The sequence below is a fragment of the Ailuropoda melanoleuca genome, chromosome 17 (assembly GCF_002007445.2).
Source record: "Ailuropoda melanoleuca isolate Jingjing chromosome 17, ASM200744v2, whole genome shotgun sequence".
NCBI classification, from domain to species: Eukaryota; Metazoa; Chordata; class Mammalia; order Carnivora; family Ursidae; genus Ailuropoda; species Ailuropoda melanoleuca.
In genome coordinates, this window is record NC_048234.1 from 42,216,027 (window position 1) to 42,241,110 (window position 25,084).

A 25,084-nucleotide genomic window follows, 5' to 3' on the forward strand; every position below is an offset into this window, starting at 1 on the left:
TCAGCCCACTGTGCTTGCCTGCTTTTTCTTCTCATCAGGATTGTCCAGCATCTGCAACCTTTTCTCCAGTCTCTGTTTCCATTCTTCTCTGAGCCTGAGGAGGGAAAAATATAAATGGTTAGTGCTTTTGTCTCCATATCTGCTGGTCCAATTGAGGTTTTGTTTTTGTTTTTCCTTCTAACAAATATTTTTAAGAGAAACAAATGGCTTTTACAAATTAATGAAGAAAAAAATCAATAGATAAATGAGCAAAATCTATGAATATATAGTTTTATAAATTTGTTCCTTCCTCAACTGATGTGTGGATTCAATGTAGCATCAAACAAAATCCCAGCCAACCTTTTTGGTAGATAACGACAGGCTGAGTCTAAATTTTATATGGCAAGGCAAAAGAACTAGATCAGGAACAATTTTGAAGAAGAAAGTTGGAAGACTCCCATTATTTGATTCTGTGACTTAATATAAAGCTATCATAATCAAGACAGTATGACACTGGTGAAGGAACAATTAGGTCAATGGAACAGAATAGAGTCCAGAGATAAATATACCCAAATACAGTCAATTAATTGTTGACAAGAGACAAAGGCAACTCAGTGGAGGAAGGAATTTTTTTCTAAACAAATGGTGCTGGAGCATCATACATTCATATTTAAAAAATGGGCTTTAGAGGTGCCTGAGTGGCTTAGTTGGTTAAGTATCTGCCTTCTGCCTTCAGCTTGGGTCATAATCTCAAGGTTTTGGGATGAGCCCCACATGGGGCTCCCTGCTCAGTGGGGAGTCTGTTTTTCCCTCTCCCTTTGCCTCTTACCCCACCTCTCCCCACTTGTGCTCTCAGCTCTCTCTCTTTCAAATAAATGGATGAAATCTTTAAAAAAAAAAAAGGACTTTAATCCATACTCCACATCTTATACAAAATTAACCTAAATATAAAATGTAAGACTAAGACTTCTAGAGAAAAAAAAAACAAAACCATTAAATAATATCTTCATTATTTCCCTTGGGTTAGGAAAAAATTCTTAGATACAACACAAAAAGCGTGATTCACAGAAAAAAAGACAATTTGGGTCTTTATCAAAATTAAAAATTTGCTCTGTGAGACACTGTAAAAGAGAATAAAAGTGAGCCATAACTGGAGAACATATTTGCAAAGCACATATCTGTTAAGAGACTTGTTTCTAGAATATATAAAGCTCAAACTAAATGTGAAGAAATAAAACAATGTAATAGGCAAAAAATTTGAACAGACATTTTACCAAAGAAGTTGTATGGATGGCAAATAAACACATAAAAGTAATGCTTAACATAACTAGGAAAATGCAAATTAAAACTACAGTGAGGTAATACTAACCTCATAGAATGACCCAAATAAAAAAGAACAACAAAAAAGTCCCCTCCTAACCCCTTCTCCCCAAAAAAACCCCAACAAAATTTTAAAAAACCCTTACAACAAAACTCAAATCAAGTGTTGGTCAGAATGCTGAGTAACTGGAGCTCTTTCACATTGTGGTGAAAATGCAAAATGGTATGGTCAGTTGGGAAAATGATTTGGCATTTATCATATGACCAAGCAATCTTAATCCTGGGTATTAACTCAAGAGAAATGAAGACCTATGTTTCACAGAAATCTGTATGCAAATGTTTACAGCAGTTTTATTCATAATCATCAAAAACTAGAAATGACCTAAATGTCCTTCAAGTGGGGAGTGGATCACCAAACTGTGATACGTCCACACAACAGAATAATATCAACAATAAGGAATAGATAACAGATATGCACAACAATAATTAATCCCAAATATATTTTGCTGAGTAAAAAAAGCCAGACTCAAAGACTACATACTATATACTTCATTTGTGGAATTCTGGAAAAAGCAAAACTATAGGGATAAAGAACAGATCAGTGGTAGCAAGGGATTGGAAATTGGTGGAGGAATTGACCACAAAGGAGCAGCATGAGGGATTTTTCAGAGTGATGGAACTATATCTTGATTGTGGTAATTACATGACTCTAAGCATCTGTCAAAACTCATAGAACTATATATACACATGAAAAGAAATGCATGGTGCTTATAAATCAATTGAGAAAAAGAAAATCTATAGTAAAATGGGCAGAGGATATAAAATGGCTGTACCAGAAGAAGAAATCCAGCTGTTTCCTATACATATAAAAAGGTGTCAACCAAACTTATAATTAATTAAATTCAGTTTAAAACAGTGAGATGCCATTTTTCACCTGTCAGATTAACAATGATTAAAAGTTTGACAACACACAGTGTGAGCAACTATGGAAATCAGCACTCCCATACTCAGGGTGGGAGTTTAAATCAATACAACATCTTTGGAAGTCAAAATTAAACAACAACAACAAAGAACTCATCTTTCGACTTAATATTTTCATTTTTATGAACTTATTCCATAATTCTTATCCATTATGCAAAAATGTATGTGCAAGTATTCTTATTACAACACTGTTTGTGAAGCCAGAAAATGAAAAACAACCTAAGTGTTCTTTGATGTGATTGGTTAAATCAACTGTTAACATCATTATAATGGAAAACATTAAAGAAGAACTGAATGTGCTTATATTGAAAAACTTCTGGGTAAGTTAAAAAAACAAGGTGTAGGTTAGTGAAGATAGTGTAGTCTCATTTTGCATAAAAATATAGCACACATATTTATTTGCTTATTCAAATTGAAGCTTTGGAGAAAGATATACAAGAAACTTGATGTCAGCTTTCCCTGGAGAGCTGGTCCAGGAGCCTAAGTAAGAAGGATACTCACTTCTTATATATGAGCACTTCATACTCAGCGTATGTGTTCATTTCATAAATATAAAAATAACCAAAATGAAAAGATTGGGTAAATGTTACTAGTTTGCTAGAGCTGCCATAACAAAATACACAGACTGGGGGGGTTAAACAACAGAAATTTATTTTCTCATAGCTCTGGAGGCTGGAAGTCCTAGATCAAGGTGTCAGTAGATTTGGTTTCTCCCAATGCCTTTCTCCTTTGCTGGCAGACGGCCTTCTTGCTTCATTCTCATGTGACCTTTCCTCTGGGTGTGTGTGCATTCCTGGTGTCCCGTTGTGCATCCTAATCTCCTCTTCTCAGCACAGCAATCAGATTGGATTATGCCCACACTAAAGGTCTCACTCTTTTAAAGGCCCTATAACCAAATACAGTCACACTCTGAGGTACTGGGGGGTAGGACTTTAACATGAATTTGAGGGGATACAACTCAGTTCATAACATTACTAAAGCAAAGTAATGCATGCTTACTGCAGGAAAATCAGAATATACCAAAAAGGATTTAAAAAGTTGTATTCAACCTTAATTTTTCACTCATAAATAACCATAAAATGAGTGTAAAAATACTTAATACTTTTTTCGCATACCCATCTATTTTCCTTGGAGAGATTCCTAGAAGCAAGTAATGTATTATAAATATTTTGAAGCCTTTAGGCGCCTATTACTGTTCAGCTCCTGGCAGCTTCTCACTTAAAACTCTGCTCAATTATAGGCCCAGGAAAGAATGTAAAGAGTCTGGAGTGTCCGCCTGTCGTTAGGTATAGCTGTTGCTTAAGCACATTAGCAACCAAGGATTGAAAGTTGAAGTATTGAGAGAAGAATTAGGGATATGGGGAATAATGTTAAGACATTGATTATATCCTTATTCTACCTCAAGTTAAATTAAAGTGATGGACATAACAATAACAGTTTGCTTGTTTGAAAGGTGAGATAAAACATGGAATAGCTGCTCTCCCATAAGCAGCCAGCTGCTTCACAGCTTTTTGCACACTTTACTTAGGAAGTGATGATTTATTGAGCTTATATGACCTTCTGTTGATACCCACCTCTTAGTAATTTTCAGAAGCTGTGTTTCTTCATTATGCTTATTAAGTATGCATCTTGTATTTTAACTTGTAACCAACCTCCAGGCCCACAATCTCCCTTTATTAAGGATCTCTGAAAGGTTCTTTAACTAAATCTGCCTCCAAATGCACATGACTTTTGTGATTGAGATCTTTTAAAGTTCACTAATGACTGTTTTTAAAGAAATTCCTATCTGTGTATTTCATGGAACTTGATGAACTTCTTAATATAATGTGAACTCATTCACTAATTAAAGGGGCTTTAACTTTTCCTGGAAATAGTGGGCATGAAAATGTGCCACTCAGAGATGCTGCTATGGGGAGCATGGCTGACTTTGCATCTGCAACTACTTCCTGTCTACACCTTCCCCAAGCATTTGCACCAAGACCAAACCTTTCTTGGGCTGTCCTCTCAGCCAGTGATTGAGCACACCAGAGGCACTAATGCAGGCCTCTCTCTGCAAGATGCAGAACTTCTTCAAACAGTTGCCTTTGACTCAGGGACTTCCCATTAGTCCGGCCAAAACTCTATTAGGCTTATTCTGCTGCCTAACCCAGCTCCACTTCCTTCCCTTTCTCTTTCATGGAGGTCAGACCTGTATCGCAGTCTGATGACTCTCCTTAACTTCTCTGGCTCTTCCGAGTGGTGTGCTATTAGTTTGTGAGGACAATTATTAATTTTTTAGGGATTTTATAAGCTGATTATTAAATGTAAACATTATTAAGAGTAAATTATAAAATTACAATTAAATTGTATTAATTTTAATCTATTAAACTTATTAAGATTATTAATTTAATGTTATATTAATTATATTAATTCTTAATTATATTAAAAACAGTCATAACTATGTGAAAGTTATCAGTTTCTAGTTATTTTACTGCATTTTACAATAATCTATGATCTTCAGGTTATTTAGGCCTCTTATATTTATATGGTGAAATTATTATATGATGGGATGCCACTGCCTTCTCAGCTCATCTTCATTGATGTCACATCGGTAGCTTGAGATAAACCATTTACAACATGGATGTTGGCAAACACTACAAATCATGGCTTGGTTTATTGTTTTGTTCATTGTCTGGACAAAGGACTGGCCCTCAGGGCAAATCTGGCCAGCTGCCCGTGTATGTAAAAAGTTTCATTGAAATACAGTGTTGACCCTTTGTTTACATATTGTCTACAGCTGCTTTCATACAACGACAGAGCTGAGTAGTTACAACAGAGACCACATGACCCCTCCCCTCAATATTTACTACTTTGAACTTATAGAAAATGTTTGTTGACCTCCCATTTAGACTTTTAAAGTGATGGAGACAATTTTAATAATGCTGATTAAATTTAGAAGTGTGCTGTGTTTATAGCTATTACACTGCAAATATCAAACAAATAAATACATGCATATGGATAGATTGTGTAAATATTCTTCCAGTGCTAGAAAACTATCCTTGATCTGACTTACTTGTTAAATTAATAGTAATTAAGTATTCATTGTCCGATTTTGTCAAATCATGGTTGAATTGCAACTATAGATTGGCTATGGATGAAAAAGGGTGGCAAAAACCAATAAAAGCATACTATGAAAATCAGTTAGCTATATGGAATTTATAATAAAGAGCATTGTATATTTTCTTAATATTTGTAAATTTTGTGCTACACATCCTTTATACCTGTGAAATTTATGATAAACTTACATATGCATACACACGTACATTTTTCCCACAGAGAGCCAGTTTTTAAACATTTATTAGCACACCACAACTTCTTCCCTATTTTTGTCTGACAGGTGTTTCCCCCAATAAATCTCATACCCATCCAATCTTGCCCTTTGCTTCTCACCAAATTAACACATTTGAAATGATGAATTTATTCTAGGAACAGAGTTTAGGAATCTGGGGTTTATGACACATTTATCCACTTTTTATAATAGCTATAACACTATTTATTGCCAGATGGTGAAGGATTCAGGACTCTATCTACCCAAGTTTTCTTTAAATCTTGTTTTCTGAATATTTAGACTGTTTGCTGCCCCTTTCTGATCAACATTATTTATCATTGTGTTGCTTCCATTTATCTTGGGTTCTCAGTAAACTGGTGAATATTAGTGCATATACATACCTTTTGTTATGTGGTAAAGAAGGTCAATATGAGACAGGTAATGCTTAAAAATTGGTGTGCAGACTGAGATACAATAGAGAGCAATACAACCGGCATTTGAAGTTTGAAGATAACATTTTCCCTTATGCCTACAAATATTGACCTCACTTTTCAAATGGAGACCAAACAATATTTACTATTTATTATTCTAGATTCATCTAATTTTTGGAGGCGTTGTAGTTAATATATAGGAACACAGATTCTCCCTGGTAAGTATGGGGTTTGACTAGAACGCATGATGTTTTTTCTGAGATTCTTAAACTAGAATAGTAATGTCCTAACTGGGAAACTATGATGAGCAGTTGGGCACAAAATTAGATTTTTTTTATCATGTGCGAGGCACATAAATATATGTGTCAGTTTGGATCCTACAAGAAGCAGACTTGCAGGAATCACTCATGAAAAATAAAGGTGGAGAGTGAACCGAAGTGGTCAGGACAGCCTTCAGACTTCCATGCTGGCCTGAAAACTGTGGAAGGAGAGGGAGGGGGAAAATGTGGGTAGGGAGAGCTCCACCCCACAGCATAGTTCTAAAAAAGCTTGGGCTGGGTTGATGGGGAGGCCCTGGGCAAGTTGCCCAGCAGAGGAACTCTGTCATGCAGGAACTGCCCAGAATTAGTTTCCTCTGCCATGCTCCGTCATGGGCTAGGAGCAGTCAGGGTTAAGTGCGGCTTCAGCTCAAGCTCAGTGATGGATCCAGAAGGGTGGCAGCTAGAGTTCTCAGTCAGGTATGTGCCCCATTGCCAGCTGTCTTGAAGGAGCTCTGAATAGAGCACTTCTGTGGTTTCTACAATATGTAAAGAAGAGTAGTAAAATAATCCCTGTCATCAAAGAGTTTATAGTTTATTGAGTTCTTGATCTCCCAGTCCAGATCTTGGTACTCCATTACAATCTCTGTACTTCTGTTTGAATATGAAAGGTCAGACAATGGTTTTGCTGCTTCTATTCCTGTAAAATAACAGACACGCCTTTATAGTAGTTTTTCCTTAGTAAAGAGAGATGGGCCTGATCCTGGTTTCTTTGTGACCTACAGCTCACTGGCCTGATTGTGGGGCAGAGCTCCAACAATCAACACAGGCTGACAGCCTTGGCCTAATGATCTGACCAAGTCAGTTTACTAATCACATTCCCCATCCTCAGTTTAATGAAAAATCTAATTTTTTTCTCACTGGTGTTCTTTTTAGACTAAATCTTATTTTATAACAAGTTTGAAATAATGATTTCATCTAGCTAGGAGATTATGAGTTGGATATTTTGTTACCTGCAGCTGAAAGCATCCTGACTGACACAGCTGATAAGCAGGAATCAAGCAGAGGGAGGTGAGTGGTCTTGTGGTGAGGCTTGATAAACCCCTTTTCCCACTCAAGTCCACCAGATTTTATGTCTACCTGATGCTATGAATTCTGTTAAATTCTGAAGAGGTATTTTGAAGACTATTCTTATACTAAACCACTATATATATATATATATATATATATATATAAAAGCACTGCACAGTTTCTCAGTTATAGTTACAAGCTGATCATTTAGACTTAGGTGTTCATATAATTTATCATCTAAACTGAAATAGTTTTAAAATAAAAGGGAAAATTATAATCTGTAATTATAACAAAATGATAGGTGTATACCTGGACTGTCCTCAAAACCAGGAGGTTTGGTCATCATACCTACACTGCATTTGACTATTCTCAAATTGTCTCCATTAGTTATTTGCAAACATTTTTCAGCTTCTCTATGGACCAACCCTATGCCAGTTGTGTTGCTTCTTTCTGGCCACATTCAGAGAAAGTAAGAGGTTTCTAGTTCTGGGGTCACTCACCTTTCTTCATGATCTCACAAGGCCTCTGCCGGGTACATCAGTTACCGGGGTAAATAGATGCTCTCCAGCTCTGGCTGAATTCCTCCATCAGTGACCCTACAGGAGTGTGCTAACAAGCATATCCATGGCAAAACACCTGTTTCCACTCTACCCAGCTTTGGCACAAGGCTTGCTGGTCAGACCAGCAGAGAAGAACATAAAGCAATATTGATTTTGTTCTATCAGCAAAGGGGTTGGTGGAAAATTTTAGGGTTTTTGTCTTCTAGCATTCACTTAGAACATTTCTGTATTGCACAGTGGCTTGAATTTGCCTTTTGTAAGTGGAGGGTAGAATAAAAAAGACAGTGAGTATTATGTATGTATGCTGGGAGTGTGTGCTTATTATAGTGGAGTATGGGGAGGCATAGGCCACAGCGCTAGAATAGGGAAGTTCAGGTTTATGACATTCACTGATCTGCAAGTGTATGTTGGAAGGTACACTATTATTCCGTTTCAAACTGTTTGTTCAGATCATCAGGATTTAAACAAATATTCCAACTTTCTGGTTTTGGTGTGAAAATAAATCTGGGATATTTAGCAAAAATAGTAACAAAACCATTAGGTTTTCATTCAGTGTTTGCCAAAATAAGAAAGGTTTTGGGTTTTTTATGCATAGTTGATAAGGGAAATAGCTCTGGTAAGTGAGACTCCAGAACAGAGGGGGGAACCACAGCAAGCTGCCTCTATTCCCCTGCTCCTGAAGATTTTCAATGCAGAGGCTCTGTTCACATCTTTAAACATTTATTTGTGGGACACAATGATGAAATGTTTCATGATGAGCACATCTTGAAGATTTGTTCTCTTGGTTATAGAAGAGGGAGAAAAGTGCCCCAACTTAGAAGGGGTCATTTCTGGGGCACATGGGAATCTGGAGAATTATTTGTTTAATCTATTTTAAAATTTAAAAAAATTGTTTGATTTTTTGTGAATGCGTTTGTTCTATGCACCATTTTCAGTTGGTTGTCTTTTTCACAACATTATTTTTTCTAATTACAAAACGGCAGAGCATCCTTGTAGAAGCTTTGGAAAAATCAGGAGGGCTTATACGCATAAAATCTGCCATTCCACCAGTCAAAAATAACTGTTCTTAGTATCTTAGTATTTTCTTTTCTTATATATACAGATAGACTGTGTATATTTTGATAAAAATAAAATGATATTACAAATTACGTTTTTCATTCCATATCTTGAGTGTTCTGGAAAGGAAGATGTACAGAGAGTTCATCCTGGGATTTGACTCCCAGTGGGTTTGTGGGCCAAGACTTGGAGTGTGAAAGAAGGCAGGAACCACACAACTGACTTTCCTCACTCCCCTGGAACCACCAGGACTGGATGCTCTAATATGTGACTCTTCTGCACGTAAAAAAGCCTGATTTTGCTTGCTGGTTAAACAGGAATGTAGCTGGAATGGTGGCAGAGCTCTTCTTTGGCTATGGAGAGAAACTATTTCCCCTCCAGAGCTAATAAAGGTTTTTAGAAGTTAATGTTGGTCCAACACATGTGAATTACACACGTTTTCAGCTCAGCTTGATCAGAAACATGGAGGCATAGTGCCTTGTGACTAACAGAATACTCAGCTGGCCCTCCACAGTGAGTCGGCGTCTTAGCAAAACAGACAGCCCGGCTGGGCTGTTCCCATTTTAGGGAGAAAGAACCCAGATAGTTTCTGAAAGGGTGAGTTGATCTGTCTGTTCCAAAGCTCTGCACGAGTGAGGGAAGGTGCTGGCTCTTTTATTCAGAGTGACGTGGACACGTGTGACCTCACATAAGTGTATGTTTCCCTTCGGTAGATTCCTTTGGCAAGAATATCAAGTTTACTTGTCAAAGAGAGGAAGACCACATTTTCCTCCCCCCAAGAATATTAATATATGTCATCCCAGATGTGAGATCTTTTATACTTACATATATCTGTTGACCTAACCTTGAAATTTAGTGTAGCTCATGTGCTGGGGATTGAAACAAAGGAGAGGTGAGGAAAAAAATTCTTCGGTTTATCAAGATATAAATAATAGAACCTCACTTTTATTTATACATAAAAAGGCTCATCTTTATCTATAAGTCACTGGTTCTCAATAAGGGGTGAATTTGCCATCTAGGGGATAGTTGGTAATGTCAGCAAATATTTTTGTTCTCACATGGGTAGGGGTGTCCTACTGGACTGTACCATTTTGAGGGATGCTGCTAAACATCTTACAAAGCACAGGACAGCCCCTGCCCCTAAAGAATGATATGGCCCTAAATGTCAATGGTGCTAGGTTGAAAAACCCTGGTATAGGTGGTGGTAAGTCTGAACGAGAAGATGAATTAACCATGTCTTGAATTTTCTATACTTTATGATGTTTTGACACCTTAAGAAGCTTGCTGGCCATGGAAAGGACTAGCCTTTTCTTAGAGATATCAAAAGGCTTGCTGTGAGCATGTCAACCAGTCCTGACTCTGGGATGCAACCACCTCTAACTCTCACACGCGAAGCCATATTTCCCCTTCCTTAAACCGCCCCAGAGCCAGGTACCGGACAACTAGGAACCACATCTATAGCCCAAAGCCCTCTGGGATTATTCAAATTAGTGAATTCTAAACTGTTTACTCTGCCTTGCCTTTTGTTCAGAAACTCCAATAAAAGGTCTGGCTTAGATTTTCACCATGCTTCTGTCTTCTGACACCTGGGCAAGACCTGGTGCTTCCTCTGTGGCTCTGCATGGTATGTAGTGACCTTTTCTCTAAGACCTGTGAATATAAGAAGCTTCTTCCAGGTCTTGTTTTCCTTTCTTCTCATGGCTTCACTGACTTCACCATACCATATTGAATATTTGCATTTTTAGAACAGTGATAATGAAAATAATTCAGTCTCCCATCTTCACATCTGGTATATTTCTACAGAAATCTAATTTAAGAATAGTAGAGAAATAATCCACATACTTTCTCAGGGCGCTCCTTCCCTGACGATCTTCTTCCAGTTCCCTGTAACAAGTCTGTTTGCTAATTTCTTTTTCCCAGAAGCTTTTGAGCTCATGACAAGTTTCACAGCAGAAGACTTCCCGACGGATATATTGATTATTCATCCCCTGAAAAACAGAAGAAAAAAAAAAATCCCAGTTCTTCAAATAAAGTCACTCTAATTTTGAAGTGATGAAAGATGAATTTGAATCCAGCCCTTGCCATTTACACTTTTGGTGACTGTAGACAATTACACAGTCACCATGATTTTGTTTCCTCACCTGCAAATGGGAATAATAATGGTTCTGTCAGAAAATATAGTAAAAAAATTGAAATGAACAAAAATAAAAAGGATGTCTAATAACCCTTACAGACTATCTGATTCTACAGGGTGCCTGCCCATTTTATTGTCTTTGAGCTACTTTACAACTCCGAAATTATAGAAAAAATATGGTAATGCAAATGATTCTTGAACATAGAGATTCAAGTAAATTTTGAATGCAATTGTCTAAGGGAATGCAATTGATAGCTGTGTGGATACCAAGCAATTTTAATCTACTTCTAAATTCACTTCAGTATTTGTGATAGCCTACATATGTGTTCTTTTTATTATTCTTTTTGAATTAGTTGTAATATTTTACTAGTTTTCTCATAAGTTAAATAAAATATTTGATTCATATTCATTTTATATTTGTATGATACTTATGATTTTAACTTAAAGAAATGACCCTTAACAGTTACTCCACAGTTGTGTGTGTATGTATACAAAATGAAATGTACGTGCAGAAGCTCTAAATACAATAGATGACAAATAGGTAATCAATAGATGTTATGCTCTTTCCATCTTTCCTCGCAGAATAACAATCACCTCTACCATTTATTGAGCACATAATATGTGATAGGCCTTCTATGCACACTTGCATTCGATCCTTCCTACAACTCTGGGAGCTGGGTGATTCCACACTCATTGTTCAGATGAGTAAACTGAGAAATAGAATTTGCCTATATCCTCATAGCTGAACGCGGGATGGTGGAATTTGAACCTAGGTCTGTCCATTTTCAAAATGGATACTCTTGGTTCTGAGATTCTCATCACAAGAAATGGTCACCATATCTGGAAATGGCCACATCCAGAGCAAGCTTGTGTGGCATGTGTGTGTATCCCATGAATGTGCACATTTAATACTCAAAAATGTTCACTTCTTATGTGAACATTGCTCATTCTCCCCATCTTAGTGTCTCTGGCAGGCAGGTAGATGTGAAGGACAGCGGAAAAGATCCTTCTCTGACTGTTGGTGAGTACCTGCTTAAAGAAGAGCTTTGGCCCTGACTGGAGATGGGGAAGGACTTGGACCTTACTATTTTGCTATTGTTTTTGATATCTTGAAACATATAATAGGTTCTTAGTTATTCTTCATTAAATTAAATTAAATGACCCTTGTCAAGTTAATTTTTTTTCTAAAGAAAGCTGGCCCGGAATTGCCAACAGCCTTTCTGAAGTATCTCAGGTGCTGAGCAAAAGTCTGGAGGGTGACTTTCGCGCTTTCTGAGTAGGGAACGTGCTCCAGCCTATTGGCCGTCTGCAGTCTCGGGAGGTGTCGTGCCCTAGAAAGCCCCTCCAGGTTTTCTCTAAGCCTTACTTGAGTTCTGAAGCTCCAGCCTGGAGATAGCAAATGCTCCGTCTTTTAAAAGCATATTTCCCACTTATTTTCTCCCCCAGGCTAATGGATTCAGTGCACAGAATTCTAATAACTTCTTAGTCATTTGATGTTAAAGGGTTGTTAAAAATATATAGCAGCATTCATAGAACTAGAGTATGGGTGTGTGTTCCCCTATAGCAATTAGGTTTCCTATGGATTTAGTCCAAGCTGCCGAGGTGTCCTAAGTGTTCTCATTTTCCTCATGTGACTCTACCTGTATAAATGTTACGTAAGAAAATAGTGCTTGCTTAGAACAGGCAAGTTTGCAAACTTGCAACTTAAGTAGACCAAGAGTAATGCATGACTTATTCACACATTCCTTTATTACAAGGTGCTCCTACACATTTTATTTCATATTAGATATTCAGAATTCAGAGAAAGGATAGTTTGGTTACATAGGTACTCACTGGATTTTTTTTCTTTTCTTGAAATTTAGAATTAACATTTTTCTAAATAATTTTTCATAAAAAAAAAGAAGCCTATGCAGGCACAAAGACTACTCACATCATCCTGTCATTTCACGTTCTCCCCATTTGGGGTGAAGACATGGAAGGAAGATTTATTCTAGCAGTCACTATACTTGCATAATTGTGAGCTACTTTAAGAGAAACAGAAGAAAACAGAGTGGTGTCCATACACTAAAGGAATAAATTAAATCTGGGTGAACCCAAAGGAAATCAGGCAGCAGGCTCCAAAGAATCTGATACACCTTGGTTCTGCTTCCTGTTCCCTTTGGGTTAGGAAGCACTTTGGGGGCTGCGACCTTTGGCTGTGACTCTTCAGGAAGAGTCACGAATTGAGATACTCTCAGTGGCCAGGCAGGCGTCATATAGGAGTGAAGCTCCTGCACTGTGGCAATAGTGTGGTGGGCACTGGGGTTAGCTATACAGACACTTCGTTCAAGAAGGAGTCAGAAACTGTGCCGGCCAAAGGAAGGATGACTTTCAGATGGATCCAGTCTGAGGGCTCCCTCATCGCCCTTCTTAAGGGATGTATTCTCTATCTGCAGCTTTGGCCCTATGGTTTTATTGTTCTTGTTTTTTTCTTTAGCTCTTCTCAAAATCTCTTCCCTGTGCTCTCCCTGCAGCGCACCCTGAACTATTTCATTTTCTCTCTTGCCTGTTTCCTTCTACTGAGTTTCTCTGTGTAACCCTTTTCCTGCCTCTGTACCTGAGCATGGAATAACACCCTTGTTCAGTCTCTCTGTTGCTATTGTCTCTGAAGCAACTAGATTGGAGCTCTTCACTAAGTCTCACCTCACCCACTAGGGGATGTGTGGAGACAGCTGTCCCACCTGCCAAACACAACTGCAGTTCCACCTCACTCACCAGGCCTAGAGGCTATGCCCTGACAGACAGGATGGCCAGGGAAATGAGAAGGAGGACAGAGGACTGTTGTCTTTATTGTGACTTTGGGCAATAAGCCCTTTATGTGCTCTGACCCCCAGTTTTATTATCCATGAAGTGGAGATGAAATATGCTAATATAGATGAAAGTTCCAAATATGCCATTCATTCCCTAAATGTTCATCTACCAACTCAGCACACGCTTGCCCTTGGGGAACTCACCATCTGTTGTCCTGTCCCTGGTGAGAGGTCAGAAATGTGAACTGAATATGAACCATCACCCAAATAAGTTATTGTCTTTAGTTTATGCATGGTATGAAATACTTTGCTCCTTATTGACTCAGCATGTATTTAAGGTTTATTTATGTCTGTTGCTGGGCTGTCAGAATGAGACAGCCTTAGATCTCAGAGATAAGACGCTTTCCTTCTTGTCCAAGGTCCAATGTTGGACTGCATACAGAGAAGCCTTTAGCAAAAGTTCTTGGTGATGAGTTTCACTCTTACATCATCTAGGATGTTAAATTTGGGGATGTTTGTGGTCAGATCCTATAATAACATTCACCGAGTGATGCCCAACATGTTTAAGAATATCAAAACAAGGCAGGGAACNCAATTTGGGGATGTTTGTGGTCAGATCCTATAATAACATTCACCGAGTGATGCCCAACGTGTTTAAGAATATCAAAACAAGACAGGGAACAGAAAATAAAAAGAGTTTAGTTTTCCCTGGGGGTGTACTGATGGGAAACCTAAGCACTGACAGTTACTTTCTCTGCACCTGCTGCTGGTCTAGGCAGAGAAAAACACCAACTATATGCCCTATGGATATGGTGCTGCCCTGACAGACACACCAGGGAGAGTGAAAAGGCATTATTTTCCCCAGTTGTTCTGAGTGGGACCAGGAAAAAGAGAAAGCTACTGTGATCTCCTGTGGGACAGATCAGTGGCGCTTTATAGTCACAAAATAGAAATACCAAGGAATGTGCAGACACATAAATCCATCAGGTACCTGAAATCTCCTGAGTCACATTTAAAGATTTTGAGATTAAGTTCCTATTTTTTACAGAGGAATTTTTCAAACTCAGATGTCTTCATTCTGTTCTTCTGCAAGTGATTTTTTTTATAAACCCAAGTTTAGATCTTTACATTCATCTTTTCTATGTTTCAATTTCCTGCTTTCCTTCTCATGGTATATGCAGATTGGAGAGGAATAGACTTCTCAAGTGAGTGTGTGTGCTTCTGATTTATTTTTGGTTCCCTCTAATCCTGAAATTCTCTAAGAATGCAGGATAATTTATTTTTCTTGATACCCATATAGCTGTGTTGTCCTTCACCCCCAATGGCTCGAAACTCAGGAGCAGCAAATTTAAATAACTCTAGTGACAAGAAGTTCACATAAGTGAATTATTCTCATTATTTTCATAATCAACACTTAAGAATAGTACCTGTTTCCCCTCCTTTAAAAATATATATCAGATTCACTGTTCTTATCTTTTTTGTATCCCTAATTGTGATTTATAAAACATGCATACAGAGAATTATTTCTCTCCTTTAAGATAGACGATAGGGTATTGGCAATGGATACTCAGCCCTGGTGGGACAAGAAAGAGTAGAAGTGAGTTCAGGATGGAGCAGTCCTCCCCCCACCAACGAGCCAGTAAAACTTGCTGCCACACATTCACCTACTGGTGGGTGGGCTGCTAGTCTGTGATTTGTGACTTAGTTTTATACCCTTTATTGAGTACTTACTGAATACTGTTCACTCTTCGAAGTGCTTCACATCTTGCATTTGACTCTCACAATCTTATTCTTACCCACATTTGACAGAGGAGGTGCAAAGAGGCAAACCATTGCCCAAAGTCATTGATGCCCAAGGTCATGTCATCAATGCAGGTGGAGCTGGGATTGAAACCTTGTCCCAATTCAAAGCCTGTGCTTGTCACTNGGTGCTTGTCACTGACCCTGCTCCTCTCCAATACCTTTGTCAGAGTTGCCCACTACTACAGTTTCATGTGTGACAAGATAAGGACTAAAATAAGCACACACATGGTTCACTGATCCCTCCAGCACTTAGTAAAATATAATCTCACTGTTCTGCCAAATGCTGCTTCTATCACCTGGAGATTCTGCCCCTATAGCTGCTGGGGGACATGGATATCACCCCATTTCCTCTCAGGTGGCCCACCTTTAGTGAAAATATCTTTAGGAACGATGTTTCTAGGTCCAGTTGCTAAGATGACAGCAACTGATTATGGGCCTGAGATGGTCTGATGGCTTTCCCTCCCATCCCAACTCAGGCCCCACTGGACAAAGGGTAGAGCGAGTTTTCTTCTCCTCTCCTCCTCCACAGATGGAACTGGAGCACTATGTGAAAGTGATTCTTCTCAGTGTAGCACCTGTTCAAAAACAGACTTTATTTTTAACCTGCTTTCCAAAATCCAGTCGGGTTATTTGAATTTAAATATACAGTTCTCCCTCCAATTAATATCCTTTAAAGCTACCTCAGATTTCACCCACAGTGTGATATTTGGGTCTTAAGAAAAGGTGCAGGTGAAATAAAAGGCCACCTGGGGCATTATGAGTGAATTCTTGAGTAGTTGGAAATTTTAANGAGATGGTTTGATGGCTTTCCCTCCCATCCCAACTCAGGCCCCACTGGACAAAGGGTAGAGCGAGTTTTCTTCTCCTCTCCTCCTCCACAGATGGAACTGGAGCACTATGTGAAAGTGATTCTTCTCAGTGCAGCACCTGTTCTAAAACAGACTTTATTTTTAACCTGCTTTCCAAAATCCGGTCGGGTTATTTGAATTTAAATATACAGTTCTCCCTCCAATTAATATCCTTTAAAGCTACCTCAGATTTCACCCACAGTGTGATATTTGGGTCTTAAGAAAAGGTGCAGGTGAAATAAAAGGCCACCTGGGGCATTATGAGTGAATTCTTGAGTAGTTGGAAATTTTAAAAGAATACGTATACGGGGGGGAAAATGTTTGCTTTGAATGTGTCTGTAATAACTCAGCCCTGTTACTTTCTGTGGGGTTTATCTGAATTAATTGGGGTGATACTAAGTCATCATAGAGGGACACCAACAATTATTACACAAGTAACTAATAATTATATGAGTAAAGAAGGGGATTTGATCCATGTGACCTTGGAAAACATAACCTTCCTAAAACTTAAGTTTCTCATATAAAAAAATGAGTGGTTCTAGGAATTAAATGAGATTACCATCCAAGACACTTAACAGAATAGCTTGTCCAAGGAAAAATGCTCATCATCATCACCATGATTTATAATCATATTAGCAACCTGCCCTGAGTACAGTACCAAATGTTATCTCATTTAATTCTCAACATACTGCAGGAGGTTTTATTATTCCCTTATTTGGGGATGANCCCCTTATGTGGGGATGAGGAAGTGACTCTGAGAGTTTAAATGACTTTCCCCCAGTCCCAGAGCTAACAAGGGGGAGAGCCAGGGATCTAGTCAAGAACTGCTAATTTCACAGTCCCTCATCTGTTTACTCATCAGGTGCTGACATCACTCATTAGTAACAATGAGCAATGAATAATGCTTTGCATTTGCTAATGAGATCTTGAAAATTATCTTATTTAATGATATCAATAGCTCTGGGAAATAAGTGTTATTTCCCCAGATAACAGACAAGAAGCCAAGCTTACAAGGTTTAATTTCTTGTCAAAATCTCAGAACCAGTAAATGCTAGAGCTGAGCTCTAAACCTATGCAGTCTGATTCCAAAGGTCCTGTCATCACCTCCCACACTTTGAATCACTTTTTCCAGTTATTTAGGGGAAAGTTCATCTTCTCTAAAAAAAAAATGACTAANTAAGGACTAATTAGTGTCTACCACCAGAGAATATAATTACCCCAAGATGCTCTGCAACAGCATTGCTTGGACCTACCCAGGTCCAAACTTCACTCTCAACACCGAGAGTCCCTGTGGGCTTGGTTGGGAGCCTTGGTAACTAGATCAGACAGCAGCTTGTAGAGGAGAGGAACTCTAGGCACCCAACTGAGCATGAGGACCAGTAAGATCAGGAACAACAATCTAGTTAGTTAATCTGTTAAAAAATCAAATTTCAATGCTATAAAGGTCAATATTGAATCAATGGACAAAATTGGAATATGGACAATGAGAGGATCATATCAGTGTTAAATTTCTTGAAGTTGACACCTGTGGTATGATCATGGAAGAGAATAGCCTGTTCTTAGGAAGTACTAACTGAATTAGCTAGAAGTGAAGGCTCATGATGAGTCAACTAATTCCCAAATGGTTCAGAAAAAAATATGTAGATAGGTAAAGCAAATAGTAGAGCAAACAGGGTGGTTTAGGTGTATCCGAGTTATATGGTATATGGAAATTCTTTGAACTATTCTTGTAATGTTTTATAACCGTGGAATTATTTCCAAATAAATAGTTTAAAAAATAATAAATTTTCTCTCTCTTCAAAACAAAATTGCTATTTACCTTGCTTCTCTCACATTTACCCCCAACCTCTTATTCAGATCATCAACTTAGACAATAATCCCTAGACACACTTTATCTTTTAAGGTTTTTTTGTACTGAGCATTTTGTAATGCCAAAAAGTAAAAAAGTGAGAGATAGATGGGGGGCATTGCAAAAAGACAGAGGAGCCAACTTGAAAGAGCTTGCAATCACAAAACAACAAAATACATAACCTGATTATTAATTACAACCCAAAGAATGAATCCAAACTGATATAAATTATTTTAAAAAATTAATGAGGGTAAAGGGACAACTATTTCTTTCAGAAGAATTCTGATGAGTAAATATAGAAGGAGAGAGGGAAATAGAAAATCACCATGAAAACACCCCAGCAATAATCGCAAGAGGCAGGACCCATTGATGAATAATAAAATTAGTGATGAAACTTTAAGTATAAGCAGTATATTTGTACAGCCTCAAAAATATCCCTTCCCAAATTTACTAACTCTTGTGTTTTTAACATATGATCACAGGTAGGGTTGAATCCCCCTCCCTTTGCATCTGGGATGACTTGGTGACTGACTGACGTGAAAATAATAACTTCACAGGGGAGAAAAAAGCACCACTCTACCCATGTGATGAAGGTTCATATCACTGGTAACGAGCAATGTTGATATTATATGCCCCCAATACAGTTTGATAGAGGGGCACATTGCCTCTGTAATATACCTCCTCTAACACCAGAAAATTATCTATTTATAAGAAAACTGTAGATAAATTCAAATTTGAGAACATTCTACAAAATATTCATTAAAAGTGTCAAGGTCACAAAAGACAAGGAAACACTGAGAAATTATCACATATTGGAGACAAAGGAGACCTGATAACTATATGACATATATACACTTCCTAAATGCAATGTAGTATCTCGGATTGGATCCTGGAGCAGAAAAAAAGATGTTAGTGGAAAAACAGGATCCAAATAAAGTCTGCAGTTAATTTTATTATATGAATGTTAATTTCGGAGTTTTGTTATGTATATTTGGTTATGTAAGATGTTAACATTGGAGTAAACTGGGTGACAGGTTTGCAACTCTGTCTAAATCCAAAATGACTTCAAAATAAAAAGTTAGAAAGTAGTCTTTATACAAAAGCATACATCTGACACTATGGGCAGTTGTGAATTATGGGCTATTCTCTTGCTGAGGAATGTTTTCAATGCACACAGAGATATCCTGCTCTGGAGCCGAGAGTGTCATGGAGCAGAGCCCTGCTTGTATCAAGGAAAGAGCCCTGGACTAGGAGGTAGGAGACCTCTATACCCCACATGGCCAAGTTACTTGCCCGATAACAGAACTAAGTCTCTGTTTTCCCGTCTGTAAGATGAAATTATATGTACTTTCACAGGGTTAATGAGTTTTCAACTGGAAAGGCTGCTGTGGTAAATATTTAGCACTTGACGCAGTAAATGCTTAACAAAATTCTGGGTTGTCTACTTTATATACATAATGTTGATTACCTACAAATCAAAGGCCACAGATTCAGAAGCCTGAGAGTGGTCTAGATGTGTTTATTTTATTATCATTATTATTATTATTATTGGTCTAGGTGTGTTTAGAAGGCTCTGTGGCAAATTCTAGAACATATGGTCCATTTGAAGGAGACACAACCAGTCAGCTCCAACTGACTATTGCCAGTGGAGCACCGTTCCAGTGTTACCAGATATTTGTTTTCCAAGAGAAGCTGGAAATCCTAATTTTAAAAAATATGTATAACTTCCTTATTTTAAAATATTAATAATTAATTTAAGACATTTTAAAGTATTGTATGAAACATCAGAGCTTGTCTGGTGGTGGATTTGGTCTTTTGGTCACCAGTCTTCGAAACCTATAGCAGGTACTGGAGGGGAAAACCTGAATTCCTCATGAACCATGTAGCTATGTCTTAGATTCCAGGACCAACATACACTGGGCACATGTAAAGTTAAAATGAAACATTGCAAAGCAAAAGCAAACAGAATTTAGCCTCCTCCACCTCCTAGGTCACTGCTAACCACTACAGGTTTATATTGGTCACCTCCTGGTTGTTCCATTTGATCTCCACCTAATTGGGGCTGGGAGGGAACTGAGAGGCCAGTAAAACCATCCTGCCATGCACAGAGAAGACCTTGGGTCTGCGTCTTCCCAACTCTTCTGAAGCATGAAGAGCTTCCACACCGGCTGAGGTAGGAGTAGGAGCCAGGTCTCCATACCCTTTTCCCATTAACTGGACTCTAAACTACTCTGGAGCAAGGACACTTCTTGATTTGGTGCCCTTCGCACAGCACATTTTGGATTTGCTTGTCCAATAGACAAAACACCTATGATCTTTTGTGTTGACACCACTCATCTGGTCAATTAAAAATCTCCAAAGAAGGGTACCTGGGTGACTCAGTCAGTTAAGTGTCTGCCTTTGGCTCAGGTGGTGATCCCTGGGTCCTGGGTTTGAGTGCCCTGTCAGGCTCTTGCTGAGTAGGGAGTCTGCTTCTCCCTCTGCCCCTCCCCCTCCTTGTGCACACATGCAAGCACGCTGTCTCTCTCCCTCTTTCTCTCAAGTAAATAAATAAAAATATTTTTAAAAAATCTCCAAAGAATTTTGAGCTAAAAATGATAACTTCTTTAGCAAATTTTATATTCTATTCCTATTAAAAACTTTGAAAGTTGGCTAAAATACAAAATTTGGCTAAAATATTGTTTCTGTCCTCCCCACCTTTACCAAAATCCCAGCCCAGTGCCTGACTGTCACTACTATTCGCTGTTATTTTTTTTTTCTGAACTAGAAAATCGACTGTGTATCTTTTTAAAAAGAGTAGGCTTTAACCTGATTCCAATTTCCCCAAATCATTGTTTCCAGAAACTTTTTTTTCCTTGTAGCAAATGGGATATTTGGAACAAATCCTCTTTAATCATCTCTGTTGCCCTGATGAGTGAGAATAGTCATGATGGTGTTCTTCCTAATTTCTGTCTCACAGGATGTGCTTTCTAAATAAACTGGATCATTGTGATTAATAAAGCATAATTCCTTAGAAACTCAAGAGGTGTGAGAGGCAGCTGTGTTGAAATGCACAAATTCAGCAGGAAGGTTGGACTGGGAGGAAGGAAGAGTGAATAGGGCTGACAAAGGACAGCCAAATAACTGGCACAGTTGGTGGTGGTATTGAAGAAAATAAAACACTTGAGAGGAGAAATATGGAGACTTAGAGGAGCATTCACTTTCCTTTTTCTCTCTGAATATTATAGGACAGTGTTTTTCCTTTGTTTCCTTTTGTTGTGATGGTCCATATATTTGGGGGTGCATATGATAATTATTGTATGCCATAATTTAGTCAATCTTTCTCAACAGAAAATCTCCCAAATAATTTGGCCAATGTGTTACAAAGTTTTACATTATCATCAAAGATGGTCTTTTAAAACTACATTTCAAAAAGTGAATATGGTATGTACACAGCAGAACACTTTAAAAAGTACTGAAGTATACAAACCTAAAAGTCTTTCTCCTCCTTTCCCATTGCTGCTGGGTTTATTTCCTGAAGATATCCGCTATTAATGATGATATTTCCACTTTCATGAAAGCATGTGTACACATACATATGTGTATATAACATGTTCTTTTTTGCAAGTAGGACAATACTATATACGTTGTTCTGCATTTTGCTTTTTTCATGTAAGAAGATATTTCCTCACCAGCCCACATTGTTTTTTATGGTCCCCATTTTTTAGGAATATGCCATCATTTATTTAATGATTCTCATATTGATGGACATTTAAGTTAATTCCTGTTTGGGTCTATTAACAAAAAATTACAGTGAGTCATACATTTTGCTCATATATACAAGTGTATCAGGAGCATAAACTCCTAGAAGTCTAATTGCATTAAATGTTGAGTGTATAATATTGCCCTCTGCAGTTACATGAGTGTTGGAATGTTTATGCACTTAGAGACCCTCTGCTAAAGACACACTTCCAGCCTCCAGTGTGTTCAGCTCTTAGTGAGAAGGCTCCAGCACAGTCTCTGGCTGTCTACTCAGGAGAACATACTTGAATGCACCACCTCACGGTAGACCATGGAAAGTAGTCGGCACTTACTTGCAATGACATGGATGGAACTAGAGGGTATTATGCTAAGTGAAATAAGTCAATCAGACAAAGACAATTATCATAGGATCTCACTGATATGTGGAATTTAAGAAACAAAACAGAGGATCATAGGGGAAGAGAGGAAAAAATAAAACAAGACGAAACCAGAGTGAGACAAACTGTAAGAGACTCAACAAACTGAACGTTGCTGGAGGGGAGAGGGATGGAAGGATGTGTTAACTCAGTGATGGACGTCAAGGAAGGCATGTGATGTAATGAGCACTTGGTATTATATAAGACTGATGAATCACAGGCCTGTACCTCTGAAACCAATAATACACCATACGTTAATTAATCGAATTTAAATAAAAAATGTAAAAAAGAAAGAAAGTAGTTGGCACTTAAATTTGTTGAATTAATGAATAAACAATCATGGTATACTGATTTACAGTCAGTTTGTCTTTTAATTAAATTATGCTTCACACATAAAAAGAATTCATCATTTAAACGAATATAAATTTTAACCAGTTTTATTGCATGCTTATGCTAATAGGAAAGATACATAGTTTGAGATAAGTAAAAAGAAATGCTCAAACTTCTAACTGTGGATATTTTGAAGGGGCCAGCTATAATTCTATTTCTCCTATTTTCTTTGGATGATATTTGGCTTATAGCTATTTCAATCATATTATTATTAACATATAGTTATTTCTTATCTATATATTCAAATTTTTTTTAAATTTTATGACTGTCATTTCCTGTTTAAAATGTTTCTTTTTTAGATTTTGGCAAAGATTTGCACTGTCCTACAGTCTCAAGGTCATTTGAGCCTAATTAATAGCAGAATCAGACAGTATCTTTTCAGGGACATTGCAGCCTCACTTGTGGTGAGAGACAGCTCTAAATAAATTCCACTTCATTCTCCTCATCTGTGAATTGAGGTTCATTGAGTTTCCCTCCAGCTCTAATAGTCTGGGAAATCCATCAGCATCAAGGTTCAAGGAAGTAATCTGTGTTTTCAACATTACAGGGGTTTGTATTTCAGTTTCTTCACCCCAAATGAGAAATCTGGCTGCCTTGCACATAAGGAAAGGACAAATATCAATAATTAGGCCTTTAGCAAAAGTGGGCTATTCTCTGATAAATGAGCAGCTCTATTTCTCTGCGTCCCCCATAGCAAAATTTGTTTGTTTGTTTTTTTAACTGGAGTTTATATGTATTGAGAGGATTAGTTTTATTTGCAGTAACTCATTTCCAATTTGATAAGTCAAAATCCCAATGGCAATTCTTAAATTTACTTTACAGATTAATTTACACTTCAAGAATAACTCCCTCTTAAATAAATATTACTTTAATCAAATAACATTTATTAAACCTTGGCTTTGCGTGAGACTCATGTACTTACATCTGTGTAACTAGGGACCACATAATGGCCAATCACAGAAAATAAAACAAAAGAAAATTCTCCAGTTTAATTTCTTAAGTGTCAGGTTACTCAGTCAAGTAACAACCCCAAATTAAAGATTAACCTTCCTGACTGTCAGTTTTCCAAGAAGCCTCCATAGTTTGGGAAACTATAGTGAATGTTTCCATCAATATGAAGTTACCCATCAATCAATATGAGATATATTCTGTATTTTATTTAATCTTAAGAGAGACTTGCTCAGTGAGATCGACACTAATTTTTTTTCATACTCTTTAACTTGAAATCTATGCATTGTTGACATGCAGAAATCAGAGATGGAAAGCCTCTGTTGAAACTTATTCTCAAACTAGTGCAAAGTGGGGAGAAAATAAGCCCAAGTGGCCAACATAGGACAAAAGTATAAGGATTGTATCTCAGGGGCGCCTGGGTGGCACAGCGGTTAAGCGTCTGCCTTCGGCTCAGGGCGTGATCCCAGCGTTCTGGGATCGNNNNGGAGCCTGCTTCTTCCTCTCCCACTCCCCCTGCTTGTGTTCCCTCTCTCACTGGCTGTCTCTGTCAAATAAATAAATGAAGTCTTTAAAAAAAAAAGGGATTGTATCTCAATTCCCAGCTCCAAATGTGAGCTGTTCCCACATCTGACAACACAAGCTCAACACACTGTACCTTAAAGATGAATTTGCAGGTGAGCTGATATCCTGCTGTAGTGCAAAGTAGGTCAAGTTTCACAGCTCTGCTCCTGACTCCTTGGCTCTGTTTTGTGAAGGCCACAGGCACTGTCTTACAATCTCATTGTTGCAGCCCTTTATATATGGAGTGGAGGAATTACAGAAATCCCTGAGCCTTTCAAGGTCATTTGAGCCTAATTAGTAGCAGAATCAGACAATATCTTTTCAGGGACATTGCAGCCTTCACTTGTGGTGAAAGACAGCTCTAAATAAATTCCATCTCTTGCTACCCGACCAGCTCCAAAGGCAAGCGAGCTTCTGTTTTGGCCGGTCCCATGAGTGCTATGACTTGGCCTGAACCAAGAATGACGATTTAGAACATGTACTGGATTATCCATGTGCCTGTTCTTCTGAGACTTGTGAAAAGCCATCCTCTGACCCTCGGTGTGCAAAGGGGACTGGAATGGTGGAAAAAGTCAGTCTTGGGTGTAATATTACAGGAAGACTTAGAGAGGCATCTTGTACTTTGGAGCCATTAATCCTT

General features: G+C 38.0%; 1 protein-coding gene across 1 annotated transcript; it reads right to left on the reverse strand.

The window, feature by feature from the left end:
* Window positions 1–24,608, reverse strand: LOC117796976 (protein FAM240B-like). The gene is made up of 3 exons (XM_034647208.1): window positions 24,539–24,608; window positions 10,805–10,950; window positions 1–94 (listed from the first exon to the last, which is right to left on the reverse strand). Exons 2-3 carry the CDS (start codon window positions 10,945–10,947, stop codon window positions 1–3), a joined length of 237 nt encoding a protein of 78 aa, XP_034503099.1. The 5' UTR covers window positions 10,948–10,950; window positions 24,539–24,608.
* Window positions 24,609–25,084: the final 476 nt, after the last annotated feature.